The sequence below is a fragment of the Aedes albopictus genome, chromosome 2, assembly GCF_035046485.1.
Source record: "Aedes albopictus strain Foshan chromosome 2, AalbF5, whole genome shotgun sequence".
NCBI classification, from domain to species: Eukaryota; Metazoa; Arthropoda; class Insecta; order Diptera; family Culicidae; genus Aedes; species Aedes albopictus.
The window spans coordinates 239,484,338-239,499,360 of NC_085137.1; the positions used below are offsets into that span (position 1 = coordinate 239,484,338).

The 15,023-nt window shown below is 39.2% G+C and overlaps 1 protein-coding gene and 2 long non-coding RNA genes across 3 annotated transcripts; 2 read left to right on the plus strand and 1 right to left on the minus strand.

Annotated features, from left to right (window-relative positions):
* Nucleotides 1-279: 279 nt before the first annotated feature.
* On the plus strand, nt 280-2,655 carry LOC109420083 (small ribosomal subunit protein RACK1). The gene is made up of 3 exons (XM_019694391.3): nt 280-497; nt 732-940; nt 1,943-2,655. The coding sequence occupies exons 1-3, from the start codon at nt 389-391 to the stop codon at nt 2,558-2,560; spliced, it is 936 nt and encodes a 311-aa protein (XP_019549936.1). The 5' UTR covers nt 280-388; the 3' UTR covers nt 2,561-2,655.
* Nucleotides 2,656-5,667: 3,012 nt separating this feature from the next.
* Nucleotides 5,668-8,226, plus strand: LOC115258240 (uncharacterized). Its single transcript, XR_003893576.2, has 2 exons — nt 5,668-6,353; nt 6,410-8,226. It is a non-coding gene; the product is annotated as an uncharacterized LOC115258240 (long non-coding RNA).
* A 965-nt stretch (nt 8,227-9,191) lies between these two features.
* LOC115258239 (uncharacterized) lies at nt 9,192-11,020 on the minus strand. The gene is made up of 3 exons (XR_003893575.2): nt 10,479-11,020; nt 10,117-10,410; nt 9,192-10,053 (listed from the first exon to the last, which is right to left on the minus strand). It is a non-coding gene; the product is annotated as an uncharacterized LOC115258239 (long non-coding RNA).
* Nucleotides 11,021-15,023: the final 4,003 nt, after the last annotated feature.

The following is a 15,023-nucleotide window of genomic DNA, read 5'->3' on the forward strand; positions in this document are numbered from 1 at the left end:
TTGCAGTCAATACCGATAACCCAGATTTGAGTAAAGGTACCTTTACCCACTTTAGAGTAACTGCAGTTTTGCTCGATCTGGGTCGCTTTGACATCAATCTGGGTAGCTGGGGGTTAGCGTGTGATCTTAGCAAGAAGTCAGACAAACCCTAATGAAAAGTCATTGTTGATATTTAGATCTTCATACCGTCTATAACGATCTTGGCATGAAGCCCGCCTCAAAATCTTTCGTTGATGTTTTTGGCAGCACTGGCATCATCATCAAAAAATCCTACCAACAACTGTCACCCGACGCGAGCCGATCTTCCTTCTTTTCTCCGCAGAACGTGGAATAGTGCGGCACGCATTCGTTGCCCTTGTGCAGTTTTGAAAACTAGTGAAAAATCAACATGACTGAAACGCTGCAACTCCGCGGCCAACTCGTTGGCCACTCCGGATGGGTCACCCAGATTGCCACCAATCCGAAGTACCCGGATATGATCCTGTCCTCGTCTCGTGGTAAGTATGCAGGGAACTTAGGTGGTGTGGTATTTGGCCATCAAAATGGCGTCTCCATGCTTCTGGGAAGTTATTTATGATTATTTAATAGTATTAGAATTGCCAAGCAGTTAAGCATCGTTTTTGTAACAAATTCAGGTGATTAAATTAGATTCCTAGTCAAATTTTACAATGCTTTGCGATACCACGTTTACACTATTCCTAACCTCACTTTTCTGTTTCCCCATCTTCCAGACAAGACCCTGATCGTTTGGAAGTTGACTCGCGACGATGCCAGCTACGGTATCCCCCAGAAGCGTCTGTACGGCCACTCGCACTTCATCAGCGACGTTGTTCTGTCGTCCGATGGTAACTACGCCCTGTCCGGCTCGTGGGACAAGACCCTGCGCCTGTGGGATTTGGCTGCCGGAAAGTCCACTCGTCGTTTTGAAGACCATACCAAGGTGTGAAAGTTTGTGTTTTCCTTTCCTCCCCACAAAGTTTGGTGGGTGGATTTGACTACCTAGGAGGACAAGCGAATGGCTTATCTCACAATCCTGTCCGGTTACGGCCGGTTCTGGTTTTGAGAAGTCAATCCTTGTGTTGGAACCATGATACCGACGGATGGTAACACTTTCGGAATCATGGTTGGCAGGGACTTTGAGGTTAACTTACGCGCCTATGCGAGGCAGAAGAAACACAAGTAAATCTAGTTCAGTTACGGGCCTATGCGAGGCAGAAGATTATAGTTCCTATCAAGGATGTGTCCTATCGATCGATCCATCAATAGGTATTGTGTTTCAGACTAGTGAATAAGATTGCAGAACAAATCAGAATCGATAGATGACAGCAGTGCACAGTGGTCCAAAAAGTGAATTTACGAGGAACTCCACCGTCGTGGATTAGTGAATAAAGTCAACCCTATAGGTCATATGCCTATAGGACCCCATATTCGATTTTTTGGACGGATTAAAAAAAAAACTTGTAAGGAACGGTGGTCAGATTTTGATCCAATCGCGATTATAATAACTATCAAAATAATGATAAATGCGAACCCTTGCCCTTACCAGCATGGAATGCAATTGAAACAAACATTTCACCAAAAGCGTTAACCTTGCAGTCGTATCACTTGTAAGTAATGATGGTTCTTCGTAAACATTCTTTTCTGGATCACTATCGCGCAGTATCAGTAGTATGGCACAATCCCAGCTCCATGCCGGGCCAAACAAATCAATGTTCGGTATGGTGTTCATTTTAGAGCGTGCTAGAGCAAATTCTTGATCGTCGTCTTTTGCCGGGCAGCTTTCTTCGATCGTTGTTCGGTGTCCGATGGTTCAGAGACAAACACAATGCTTCCTCAAAATTGATTCTGATTTGTTCTTCATCAATTTCATATTTCCCCTGGTGAGATGCCTCATCCAGAAAGTGACTAACCGTTGGTTATATTTCCCCGCCCTGTAATGCAGGATGTCCTGTCGGTCGCCTTCTCCGTGGACAACCGTCAAATCGTGTCCGGATCCCGTGACAAGACCATCAAGCTGTGGAACACCTTGGCCGAGTGCAAGTACACCATCCAGGAAGATGGCCACAGTGACTGGGTTTCGTGCGTGCGTTTCTCGCCGAACCACTCGAACCCGATCATCGTGTCCGCTGGTTGGGATCGCACCGTCAAGGTCTGGAATCTGGCCAACTGCAAGCTGAAGATCGACCACTTGGGCCACAATGGCTACCTGAACTCGGTTTCCGTTTCGCCCGATGGTTCCCTGTGTACCTCCGGAGGTAAGGATTGCAAGGCCTTCCTGTGGGATTTGAACGATGGCAAGCATCTGCACACCCTGGAGCACAACGAGGTCATCAACGCCCTGTGCTTCTCGCCGAACCGGTACTGGCTGTGCGTTGCCTACGGTCCATCGATCAAGATCTGGGATCTGGCATGCAAGACCATGGTCGAAGAGCTGAAGCCCTCGAAGGCCGATCCCCCACAGTGCTTGTCCCTGGCCTGGTCCACCGATGGACAGACCCTGTACGCCGGATACTCCGATAACATCATCCGCGTCTGGCAGGTGTCGGTCTCGGCTCGTTAAGTTATTTTTGGCGGAGCTGAAAGAAGTCTTCTACTATGTAAGAAACTATTCCGTAAATTTGTGCAGTTAGATGAATAAAATCTAATCTACACAAATCTTTCGAATGTGCATCGTTATCCGAAACTCCCTTTTTAATAACAGGGCTGTCCAGCCATTACGTAAGACGAGTTAATTAAACCAACTAGACCAACATTTGAAAAGGGCGGAAGAGCCAAAATGTAAACAAATCACTTTTCAGCATAATTTTAATATCCATATTGTTCAAGAATGCCATTTTTTCTTAGGCAGAGATAAGAAATGTAGTACTGGAAAAAAACGGTTACCGGCTGTACAGTCAGGTCTTTTTTACGTGGGGGATATGTACCGCGTAAAAAAACTCAGTTCAAAATTCAAAAAACCGCGTAAAAAAGTCACCATTTCTCGACGAATCATGCAAAAATAAGACGATGAATTTTTTTTTTGTATGGAGTTTTCATTTACGCGGCCGCGTAAAAAAAGACCTGACTGTACATTTGACACTTTTCCACACGAACATAACAGGCCCAGCCAAACTCAAACTGTCAAATTTAAGGACATTTTTTTTTTGATGAATTTGCTTTAAGAGTGTTTGTCTGTGGTCAAAGCGATCGAACACTAGCGCCTCTGGTGGAAGGATCGCGAAAAGCTAATGAAATTTGAATTGATCGTTAAATGATCGTGTTACGTCTGTCTGTCTTTGGTAGTGGTAAAAGCTATGGGTGCTATTACACTCTTTGCCCAGACGCCAAATATTTGACCACTTTTGACAGATAAATTTTGGCAGGTTGTTTGGCTCTGTTTGTCCCTATTCGTTTTTCGAGAGTGACAAATATTTTTGTTTGCCAGGTACACCTTGGTCAAAATTTAACTGTCAAAAGTGGTCAAATATTTGGCATTGGTCAAAGAGTGTCATACTAGCTTATATCACAGAGAAACAAACGTCATAGGGTAGGTAATCATGAATTGAACCAAATTGCGGCTTTCTGAAGCAGCGGCACTTTTGATCGATTATTTCGTCCACATGGAAATAATTTACTACGGTAAGGTTTCATTCAAATATTACGTAACGCAAAATTTGACAATTTCAGACCCCCTCCCTCCCCCACGTAACAACTTTTGTATGGGAAAATTTGAAATTTTGTATGAAGCGTAACACAGTGTTAGACCCCCTCCCTCCCCCCTTTGCGTTACGTAATATTTGAATGACCCCTAAGGTCTCACGTATATGAAAGCCACGGGTATAAGCTTTCCGTAAAGTGACAAAAAGTTAACATTTGCACCAAATTTCATTGAGAAAGTCAATTATTTGTCAATAGTGATTTTAATCCTAATTTGAACCATCGTAATCATAATTTGAACCAATTTTAATCTAGATTTGAACTAGTGGCGGCAGCAGCTCGAGCAATTCCCGCAACAGCCAATTTCATGCTAAACAACTAAAAATCGCATGGATCTGCTAATTCTCATAACTCTTTTTCATTAGCCAATGGAATTTCAGCTCAGAATGTTCGGAATCCTTCAGGAATTCGAAAATTAAATTTGGAATTTTCCATCGCCCAAGAGTAAACAAAGCAACCACTAGCGCAGTCTGCAGGCCAACACTGGAAGCTCGCCCCCATTCACTAGTTCAAATCTAGATTTCAAATGGTTCAATTCAAGATAAGATTCTCCAAGTAAGAATTACCGTAATCCGGGGTAACATTGATCAGAATTTTCGATCTTTCTTGAATAATTCTTTTGTTAAAGCAAACGTTACATGTTTTACACGCTAAGGTCACTTTACCCAAATATGAGTAAAGTTTACCCATAATCACCGAAAAGTGCACAACCTCATTTTATGGGTAATGGGGCTTTACCCATATTTGAGTAAGTGGCATTCATTGAATTATGGGTAAATGAAAGTACCCAAATATGAGTAATTTTTTGCTGTCTCTTCCAGCCAAATTAGTCAGGAACCTTCAGAAATATCAAAACAGCATTCTATTTACAAAAACAAAAATATTTATTCATTGTAATTTTATTTTGTTGGCATCGATAGTTAATCGAATGAAATAGAAAAAAATCAAATAAACCGTTCCTGAAATGTGGTTGTTTCTCAATCCTGGATGCCTGGAGGCAAAGTGTGGCCGAATGGATCAGGATATGGCCAATTGAAAGCTTGCAGCAGCTTCATGCCGGACGATATCTATGCGGTGATTTGCAGATCATTGCAGCTTGCTCCGATGATAGTGCTGTTGCTAACAAAATAAACGGGATGACTAGTTTCAAGCTGGATTCCAGGTCGTTCGACGAAACGACTTCAGCAGAAGTTTCTCGAATAGTATTGCATGTTCTCAGCAATGTGTGGCACCGTCCTCTCTGAAGGATTTCGTTACGCACGAGGTTACGGAAATGTTTCTTCGGTAATTCGTTTATCGTGCTGTGTTGGTGAACCCCATGTTCCTAATTTGGTCGGGATTCGGCGGTGTTGCTATCCGGGGCGATGATTGTTCTCGCTGGATGGCCACCGGGAATATCGATGGGATGCTGGCAGAAGTTCGCTGGACCGAAGTCTGTTACTGAACAAAATAAAAACAGATATGCCCAATGCATTATTAATTACACCAATATTATATTAAATTGTTTATCTTACCTTCTAGAACCTGTTTTTTGTTCATTTTTCCCAGGTTTTTTCCTCACAAACGATTTTGATTACACGAGCTTTTCGTGATCGGTTGATGTTGTAAAACTTTTGGTTTTTCATCCAAATATGAGTAAAGTGCATTACCCATATTTGGGTAAAGTAACTTTGTTCATAATGTGAGTCAAGTTTACCGATTTTTCCAGGTAGTTTTTACCCATAATATGAGTAATGCATGCAAAACCCAAATATGGGTAAATCAACTACCTATTTATGGGTAAACTGACCTTAGCGTGTATATTTTTAAAACAGGTACTGGCCCTCTGAGTATGTGTTAAGCTACTCGAAAAAGTATTATAAAACTTTATATCAAGAGCAAATTTTGAATACGTCGTAAGTAACAAATGGTTCTTTCAGAGAAAATCACTCCGCAAGTTTTGAGCATCTATTTTAATTCCTATTTAACAACCAAAGCGTAATATGAACATCTCATACGTGCAAACATCCATTTTTAGTAATGTTTTTGATCCTTGGAAAAAAGTTTTGCAATTAGTTATTAAAAAATCACATTTTTCGAAAAAAATCAATTTTACGTCGGTTTTGTTAAGAAAATTAAAATAGGACATTTTGTTAAGTCATTCCGGAAAGTTTCGTGTTACTTTCGACGGGTGCGTTACGGCATGTTACGAGGCGCCGTGACACTTACGTCAAATATTTTACGTCATATTGTCAGCTGGCATGTTTCTTACGTCTGTTGTTTACGTCGGCAGGAAACATCAGATGTTACTTAGGACAAATGCCCAGCGTGGGTGGTTTGTTGATTAGCAGCAGTGTTTCGCGTGTATAAGGCAATCTAGCGCTCATAACCCTTCTCTCTCAAGCAGACACAGAAGATAGCAATTTTTTGTTTAATATTTTCATACGGAAACGTTTCCGTATGAAAACAAACCTATCCTCCTCGGGAGCGAAACAGAGAAAGGAGATCAAACGTCAGATAGCCTTATTGTACACTGGAGGCTCGAGTACCGTCCACCAACTCACCGGAGGACTGATAGGTCTGGAGGAGAGGCCATCGACCAATCATTATGTACCAGATCAAGCTGCTCAACGAAAAGGAAGTCAGCCAAAGACCGAAGATATGTAGGATGATAAATGGTAATTGACATTAATTTAGTTTATCGTGCTTCTGTACATTAATGATCTTTTTTCAGGACAAGGAAGTATACCGAAGACGATGAACTTAACAGGGCCAAGTTCATCTACAATCACTACGTTGACGACAACTCCCACAAAAAATACGACAAATTTTACAAATCCCTGATCAACGACTGGCCATCAAACGCTTTTCCATTGGTAGGCAGTTGGGCATCAATCTCTACTCGATGTAAAATGAGCAACATCACTTTGAACATTTGCCGAGTCTTCACCATGGATAACTGCGAGAAGCTGAGACTACCTGAATTTCGTGAAAGGTGTCGAATCAGATTTACCACTAGAACCATCCACTAGAACCATCAAGAAATCCCCGACACTGTTTGAGTAACTCTTCGAAGAGAACTTAGAAGAATTTCTTCGATCAGTACAGCAATAGCCAGTGTTGGAAAACTCACACTCAAAGCACTCTCATGAACCGCTCCTGCGTGAGCAAACTCGCACGCGATTCTGAATCGTTTTCTCACGCGCGAGAATTTCATGCAAAATCTCGCTCTCACGAGTCAAGCGCCGAAATCTCGTTCGCTTGTAAAACGAATTCAAATCAATTTGAACAGCATTTAATGTTGTTGTACGCTAGATTTTCTTTTGTTCTATCATACAATCCTAAAAACTTTGATGTAAATATTAGGAATACCAAGAAATGATGCAATGAGCGAAATCATGAGTCCACTCATGCATGATTTTTTCGGCGGTGAGTTTGGCGAGTCAAGAATCGCGCGTGAAACAACTCAACCATGAGATTTGAGAATTTGAGTTTTTACCAACACTGGCAATAGCTTGTCCATTACGAAGGAAAGCCTGGTGTAAGGCTGTCAGAAGACAAAGTGATTGTGTAAAAAGGACAGAAACGACATTTTTCAGATCATGTTGATGTTCAAGATAACAGTTTTTGTTCTGCAAGAAGTTGGCGTGCCACCTCCTAACTGCATGGTAAAACTGGAGCTTAAAATTGACGAGTACCACCGAAGGAGCTGCCATATCTAGGTGGCAATATAGTTGCCACTGCTCCTAGACTGCGTCGAAATACTCAAATACATTTCAAAGTTGATTGAGGCTTAACTAATGATCTATTATTTGTTTTTATTTATAATCGGAAAAGAAAATCAGTAATATAATAAATAATAATACTAAAAACTATATCAAACTGTTTGACTCAATAATCGAAATATTTTATCATTGTTCCAATAGATGATATCTCATTCAAATCATGTGGGATAATTCGGTTTCAACAGGTTTAGATTACTAATGAGTAGACGACGAAATCTACTCATTAGTAATCTAAGTTGAAAGTCGAAAAATTCATAAAATATAAGACATGCTTTTTGACAAGAAAAAAGAGACCCATCTTCCGGGGTTTTATGGCGGGCTAAGGTGGGCCATCTTTTGAATTGCCCCACTTCAATCAAGTACCTATCAAAGCTTCTGATAATGTGATGTGTAATGGAATTCTGGTAAGGGGTTTTAATATTGGTTAATATTGGTATTTAATCTAATATTAAAGGATTTCGTCATTAATTCCAGTTTTAAAAAATACATCCAACAATTAAAGTTCAAACTTCTATAAATAAAACATAATTGTAAACTGCATGTTTAACAAAAAGTGCTGGAAAGGGTAGCAGAAATTGCAAACCAAGTTGTGGTAGTAATTAAATTACTAAATATTTTTTTTATTAAACATTTTTAATATATTTAATCTCTAATGTTGCAAGAGACTTGTCAATATGTGAAAGCTTCTCTTCCAGCCTTTTCTTTCTAATGTTTATTTATTTAAGAGAGTAAGAAAAAGCTTCGCACGCTAGTGCAGTTCATTCGAGTCGAGGTTTCTACACTTCATTCTCTTATTTAAAAATCCAATAATAAATTACAAACGTTCTCCTCAAAGTTTCTTGTCATTAAAAAAATCCCCAAAAGTTTCATCATAAATATTCCATACAAATACCGTGGGGTGCCCTAATTTCGTGCGGGTCTAAATTTCGCTAACTGATAAGATTTAGAGACCAAAATCATAGAACTAATTGTTGAATTTTCCATATTTCATTTAAGGTACTATAGCTAAAGCAAAGTTTGGACAATTGCACAATTAGTTTTCCGATTATGATATCTAAATCTTATCAGTTGGCGAAATTTGGACCCGCATGAAATTAGGGCACCCCACGGTAACAAAAAGATGATGAAAGATTTCTATTAGATTATCATGCAAGTAGGGTTTATCCAAAAAATGTTGTTAAGCACGTTGTATCATATTTTTCTGTTCGGGATATGATAATAATAATGATGATCATATTATTTATTTTCTTAAAATAATTTCTCATATTTTAGGAAATCTAGTAAAATTCTTTGATTTTAATCTCTACTACAGATATTTTCGGGTAATATTTCGATAGATACTTCTTGAAAACTTAAGAAGGAATCTTTGGTAATCAACAATATCCAACAATATTTCTTAGGCAATTTCATTGCACAGATGACTAGAAAATTTTAGGAATATCAGTTTAGTAAATTATCTTAAATGTATATTCTAAAGGTTTTGCCAGTCTAAGCGAAATTATAAAATGAAGCCCTACATCTAGAGCAGCCTAATCACTCCTGAAGAAACTCGAGATGGAAAAATTTGAATATAAGTAAGGGAACGTCCATAAATTACGTCACGCATTGAGGGGGGAGGGGCTTTCAACAAAGCGTGACGACCCGTACACAAAATTTAGAGGTCTCATACAAAAATTGTGACATATAGGGGGAGGGGGGTTGAAAACAGGCAATTTTTGCGTGACGTAATTTATGGACGTTCCCTAACTCTTGGAAAAGAAAGATAACGGAATTATTTGCGAAATGCGAACATATACCTTATATTCAAATAAAAAAACAAAAAAAACATTAGCCAACAATCAAATGAGTATGTTAGGTACAATAAAACCAGTAAAGTCCCTATGTATTGTTTTGGTGCAGTTGAAAAATCTGCCCACGTGGACATTCCAAAATCCCAAACACCCCCCACTGAACTCCCCATCTCACGTCGGTTTATCTAAAACTCTCTCTTCCCGTGTCCACGTGGTACATGGACGGCCCATTGGTGCATTTCGGATATTTTTCAGTGGCCAGCGTCCCATCAAAACCCCCACACTATTCTTTATTAATATTTAAAAACATAATCTTGTGTTCTCGACGATTTTTTCGCCTTCGTTTCAGTGGAGTAACCTGTGCGAGATTTTCTCATCGCCTCCGAAGTGTATTGTGACCGAGCAGTCTAGTAATCGAAAGAGTTCTACCTGCAGAAATGAACAGCTATCTCACGTTGTTCTTGGACGGTGGGTGGTAACCAGCTAGGATTACATTTTTGTAGCCCCGTACCAGTTTGGAACAATGCTTTAGAAGTGTTTTAGCATGTCCAGGCTCTTCTCCGGCTTATTTCCAGTAGTGATCGGGTCGCAAGCAGAAAGATTTCCATCATCTCCGGATCCGGAACCCTTTCGATGATCTGGAAGGTGCTGAGGGCAGCTTTTGTCAAAATGTAGGTACTGTGCGAGCGAATCAGTTTTTCTACCTCGCCGGCCTAATCATGGATATCTATGGCAATGCAACGACTTCCAGGTTAGGTACTTAGTGCCAGAAACAACACGAATGGGGTCAAACTGTGCAGGCCCTATTGATTGAGGAAAGAAGTTTATGAGTAAAACTAACAATAATACATATGAACGAAAGTTACTTTCTTAACCGTTGAAATTGAACTTCTCTTTGAACCTGGGCTGGTCAAAGTGCTATCTGTGGCCGAACAGCAATTTGACTGCTTCACACCGTCACCCTTTCGGAACTTTCGGAATGCGTCATCACATTTTCTGTTCACCAATGCCCGCTCGGTGGCCGTCTCGACAGCACGGTTCTGTCGGATGGCGCAGGCAATGCATCAAAATCGCCGTTCCAACTGGAGCTGCTCTTCTAGTTGAAGACGGCGATGAGGAAGAGTCGCTGCCATTTAATGCCGGATCGATAGAAGCGGAATCTGTAGAAACAAACAGGGTAGGATGTTTACATAATGCGATAGGAGAATTATAACTGTTTGAAACTTACTTGAAATCGAGGCGAGATAATACAAAGTTTATCGTGGTGCAGTCGACGATGGCTCCGAGGAAATTCTTTCCGGATTCTTTAAATCCAGCTTGCGGAATTCCTCTAGAAGTAGCACCAAGGAACTTCCATTTCTACAGTGAGCAGACCTGAGTTTAATTATTACTGTTGATGGAGCCGCTTTTCGAGCAGGAAATACCACTGCTGGCTTGACTGCTGGTAACCGACTTCAGTACCGATATGCTGAGTACCAGAATGGTGTTAGGAATGTATCTCGACCGCAATTTGATGCTTGAGACTGCTCGGAGAAAAAAGAGAAAAGTGTTTGTCGTAAACACTTTTGATTTCTGTTTACATGAATTTGTTACTTGAGTCGTTTTGACAGCGCAGTTACGTCAGCTCTGAGTTATGTGCGTTACATAAGTCGTTGTACCGACAAAGCGGCACATGTGAAAAGAACTCAATTTGTTACTTAAGTCAGTTTGATTTTTTTTTAATTTTTAAAGTTTTAACTATTTTTGACTTATGGTATCGCTACACAGTATTAAGCAGTGTATTAGGTATTAGAATATGCAAAAAACTCATTTTTGTTTATTTTGTTACTTAGGACGTATTGAAAATTTGCTCTTGATATCATGTTTAAATAGGCTTTTTAATCTAATTTTTGATTTTGTTGTTTTGGGGTAACATTGATCATGTCAGAGATCAAAATTCGTTTGTGTTGAAAATACCCTTACTTACTAAATTCGGGGTCGCTGATTTCGAATATGTTGTTCAAATTCTTACAAGTTTTGTACTTTTTGAATTATTTTTGGATTAAAATCCTCCAATCCGCGAATAACGCCTAAAGGTAGGCAATGGCTTAAGGAATTTGATTGAATTGATAGCCTACTTGTAATAAATCGTATATTTTATTGAAAAATAGTATTCTCATAAAAGTTTCGGTGATTAAATCTGTTGAGAACCACTGGATTGGAAAGTCTCTCATGCTCTCGCCGTTCTGCGTGCTCGCCGATAGCATTGTAATATGCCTTCGGCCGATGCACAATCGCAGAGATTAATTAGATTAGAAGTAATGTAGCCTTCGTGTAGTAATGTGTCGTCCTTGTATTGTACATTTTATTAGTGTAAATAAAGTTACATTTTAATGTGTTATTTCGCTACGCCTGGGAGTTTAATTAGACAGTTATGTCTCCCGGCCACCCCGAACTCCAGGACGTAACAAAATCCAACTCTAGGATATCATATTGGAGTAACACAGTGATTTCGAACCTCATATTGTATCTAGTATTCATGTCATGTATGATTTTTTGACAATGTATCTCATTGCGTTACAAAACACACTTATGGAAAAATCGATTTATTTCATTGTTTATGAAATTCAATTATCGCGTATTACATGTCATTTGATAGCTGAATAATAGCAGATTACGATATACCATTCGATAGCAGAAACGGATTCAATGTAAAATGCTTGTTTGAACATTTCATGAGGTCGGTCAAGCCGATCAATGTTACCCCGCTGATCAATGATAACCCGTTTTACGGTACTTAAATTCGATAATTTTATGACAAATAATGCGGAATATTATTCGGTTGGTCGATTCTACGATAAATAAGCTTTCATTTGACGTGTTCACTTATTGCGTGTGATACAATCAACCCGGGAGCTACTTGACAGCTGCCGAACAACGTCAGCGTACCTAAAAATTTTGGTCCGGGTGGTACTGTCAGATTCAAAGCGGCAAGCGCTACTTTTGAAAAAGACGAAAACTGACAATAACAAACCGCACAAAAAATATTAAAACATTAAATTGAAACCTTAATTTGTTGTTTCCGCTTTTTTGTGGTAGATAAATGCAAATTAAGTGCGGCATGATGAATTTGTTCACTAGAGGCGAACATTATATCTATAAAACGGGTAAAGGCAAAATAGTCGACTTTCATAAAATTAATAAGAAACTCATGTTTTCCTCTGGTGCGGTTATTAAGCACCAGCAAGTAATAAATTAGGTTAATTATGCTAACATTTTACAGCTAAATATCCTGCGGCAAAGCCAAAATGGAAATTTAAAAAAAATCTTTTGCAGATGTTTTCTTCGGTTTGGTCTAGTATGCGCAGTCACCAATTAATATGCAAGACCGTTTAAACATGTGCTTTTATTACATTTCTTAGAACAATAAAAAGAAAAATCAAAATAATTTCAATTTAATGAACATTAGTTTTTGCGCTTCTGTTGATTACATCCTTTTGATACGAAACGCTAGCCTCTTGTTGGCTTCCACACACCACGAAACAAAAAGATGTTTTCGCATGGACAAAAATTGTTGCGTCAGTGAAGGATGGACCCGTTGTTTACGAACAGTAGCGTCATCTGCGATTTGCAAGTAGGTACGCGAAACTGAGCTCATCTGTCAAGTTACGGGGGAGTTGGATACAATGCATGAGCTGTACTGCCCCCACTCGCATAACAGTCCCATGTGACTTTTCATCACTTTTGAGTTAAAGTTATGAATAGTCATCATTTTTGATGTACTTCCAAATACAACAATAAAAATTACGAATTTTAATGTCAATGTGTTAAAAAAATACCAAGTTATGAGCGTCCCATATCAAAAGTACCCGCATAACAGTCCCATCATGGATTTTTGTGTTACGTAACACAAAACTGAACAACTTTGTAGTGATTGTAATATTTTTTACAGTTATATATTCATGTGCAAAGCAATCTGTGAAAGTTTCGAGATGATCGAAATATTTTTCAAATTTTGGCGATTTTTCAAAGTTTTATATGGAAACAAGTTTTTAAACTTCAAATGCCGTTTTCTCAATTCCTACTTTTTGCAAATGGGACTGTTATGCGAGTGGGGGCAGTGTACGAGTGCACCGAAAATGTGCTTTCTCTGGGGGGAAATGGGTGGAATCTCAGTGATTTTTCAATTGCCTGTTTTCCATGACAAAAACGCATTTTTCAATGCTTTTAAAGTCCATGTTATCAGGTTATATTACGGAAAGCTGTTGACCATCCTTTTCGGGACAATATTTGCCTGAAAAGTACGTCGTTTTAATGAATTTTGAAATGGTTCAAATTAAGATTACAATTTGACTAGTTCAAAGTTTGATTTCTTACCCTACTTAGAAAAAAATATAATATTAAAAATCATCGACACGAAATGGTAATCGCTCAATATATATTTCTGGCGTTCGATTTGAATAGGACGAATCTACATAGGAATCACAGCAAACTTACACAAAATAAAAAATATTATGAACAATTTAGTTTAATCTAATCAACAAATCGACACCAACATTTCAAAAGGGCGTAACTGCTTTTGGAATCATCACCTTCTTTTAAAGCTGTGGATCATGTGTTATGATTTCCATGTTTTTCACAACAAGTACCAGATGGGAAAAACTCTCCTCTTTCCGACAACCACGGTGGTTTGAGTGTAAAGGAGGCAGTACGACCTACAGCTTTGAAAGAAGGTATTACTTCCAAATGCAGTTACGCCCTTTTGAAATGTTGGTGCCGAAATATTTAATTAATTTTCTTATCTTACCTTTTAGCGAAGACGGCTAATAACAAGACAGACATCTACCCTCTTGCTCCATATACTCTGAGAACTTCAAGCACACTAGCGCCGCGAACGACTCCCGGGAACAACATTACTAATAAGTGTGCGTGAGATGCTACAGCTTCCGTGTACGTATTTGCATGTACACGCACAAAATCATGTTTAATGTTCCTGTGAATCGTTGAGGGCGTTTCAACCTTGTCGCCTGCGATAGGGTGGGAGCTGTCTGTCTTGTTATTAGCCGTCTTCGCTTTTAGATCAACTGTTTTTGCTTTAAAACCTTTTTTATGTCCAACTATGACTTAATCTTGTTTTCATTTGCTCGCCATTTTGATCACCGAGGAATGTTGAAGTTTTATTTTTTCATCCAAATATGGGTAAAATGCATTACCCATATTTGGGTAACGTTACTTTACTTAATAGCGCCAGCACCAAACCGAATAGCGACGTTTTGACTAGCGACACTTTTCGACTAGCGACACTTTTTTTCAGTACCGGGTGTAGTGCGCTGTGTGCGTTCAATGATGCACTATCATACACGTCACTTCCGATGCATTGTTGTAAACAACCCAAAATTATCAAAAATATTTTTCTAAAAAAAAAGTTTTTTGATTTCCAACCGAATCCATAATATAATATGAGTAAAGTTTACCGATTTTTGTTGGTATATTTTACCCATAATATGCGTAATGCATACTAAACTCAAATTTGCGTAAATAAATTACCTACTTGGGTAAACTGATCTAAGCGTGACGGATTTGGAGAGATTTTGATTGTCGCGTGTGGGGAAACCACCGACGAACCGACGTGACAGCTAGAACAAATAAATTCAAATTTGTTGTCCCCGACGCCATGATGAAAAATAGCCGAACACTACCGCCTCCTCTATAACGGTTCGCGTTGTTTTGATAGCTTGACTCCAAACCCCCGTGTATTCATATAGGAAAAGGTTCGCGCCTGAGCTGATTTGAC

Bases quoted from the DNA above. Each gene is read 5' to 3' on its own strand.
- LOC109420083 (XM_019694391.3), top strand. From the start codon at position 389: ATGACTGAAACGCTGCAACTCCGCGGCCAACTCGTTGGCCACTCCGGA. The intron at 498-731 runs GTAAGTATGCAG...CCCATCTTCCAG, and splicing joins GATCCTGTCCTCGTCTCGTG to ACAAGACCCTGATCGTTTGG. The intron at 941-1,942 runs GTGTGAAAGTTT...CCTGTAATGCAG, and splicing joins GTTTTGAAGACCATACCAAG to GATGTCCTGTCGGTCGCCTT.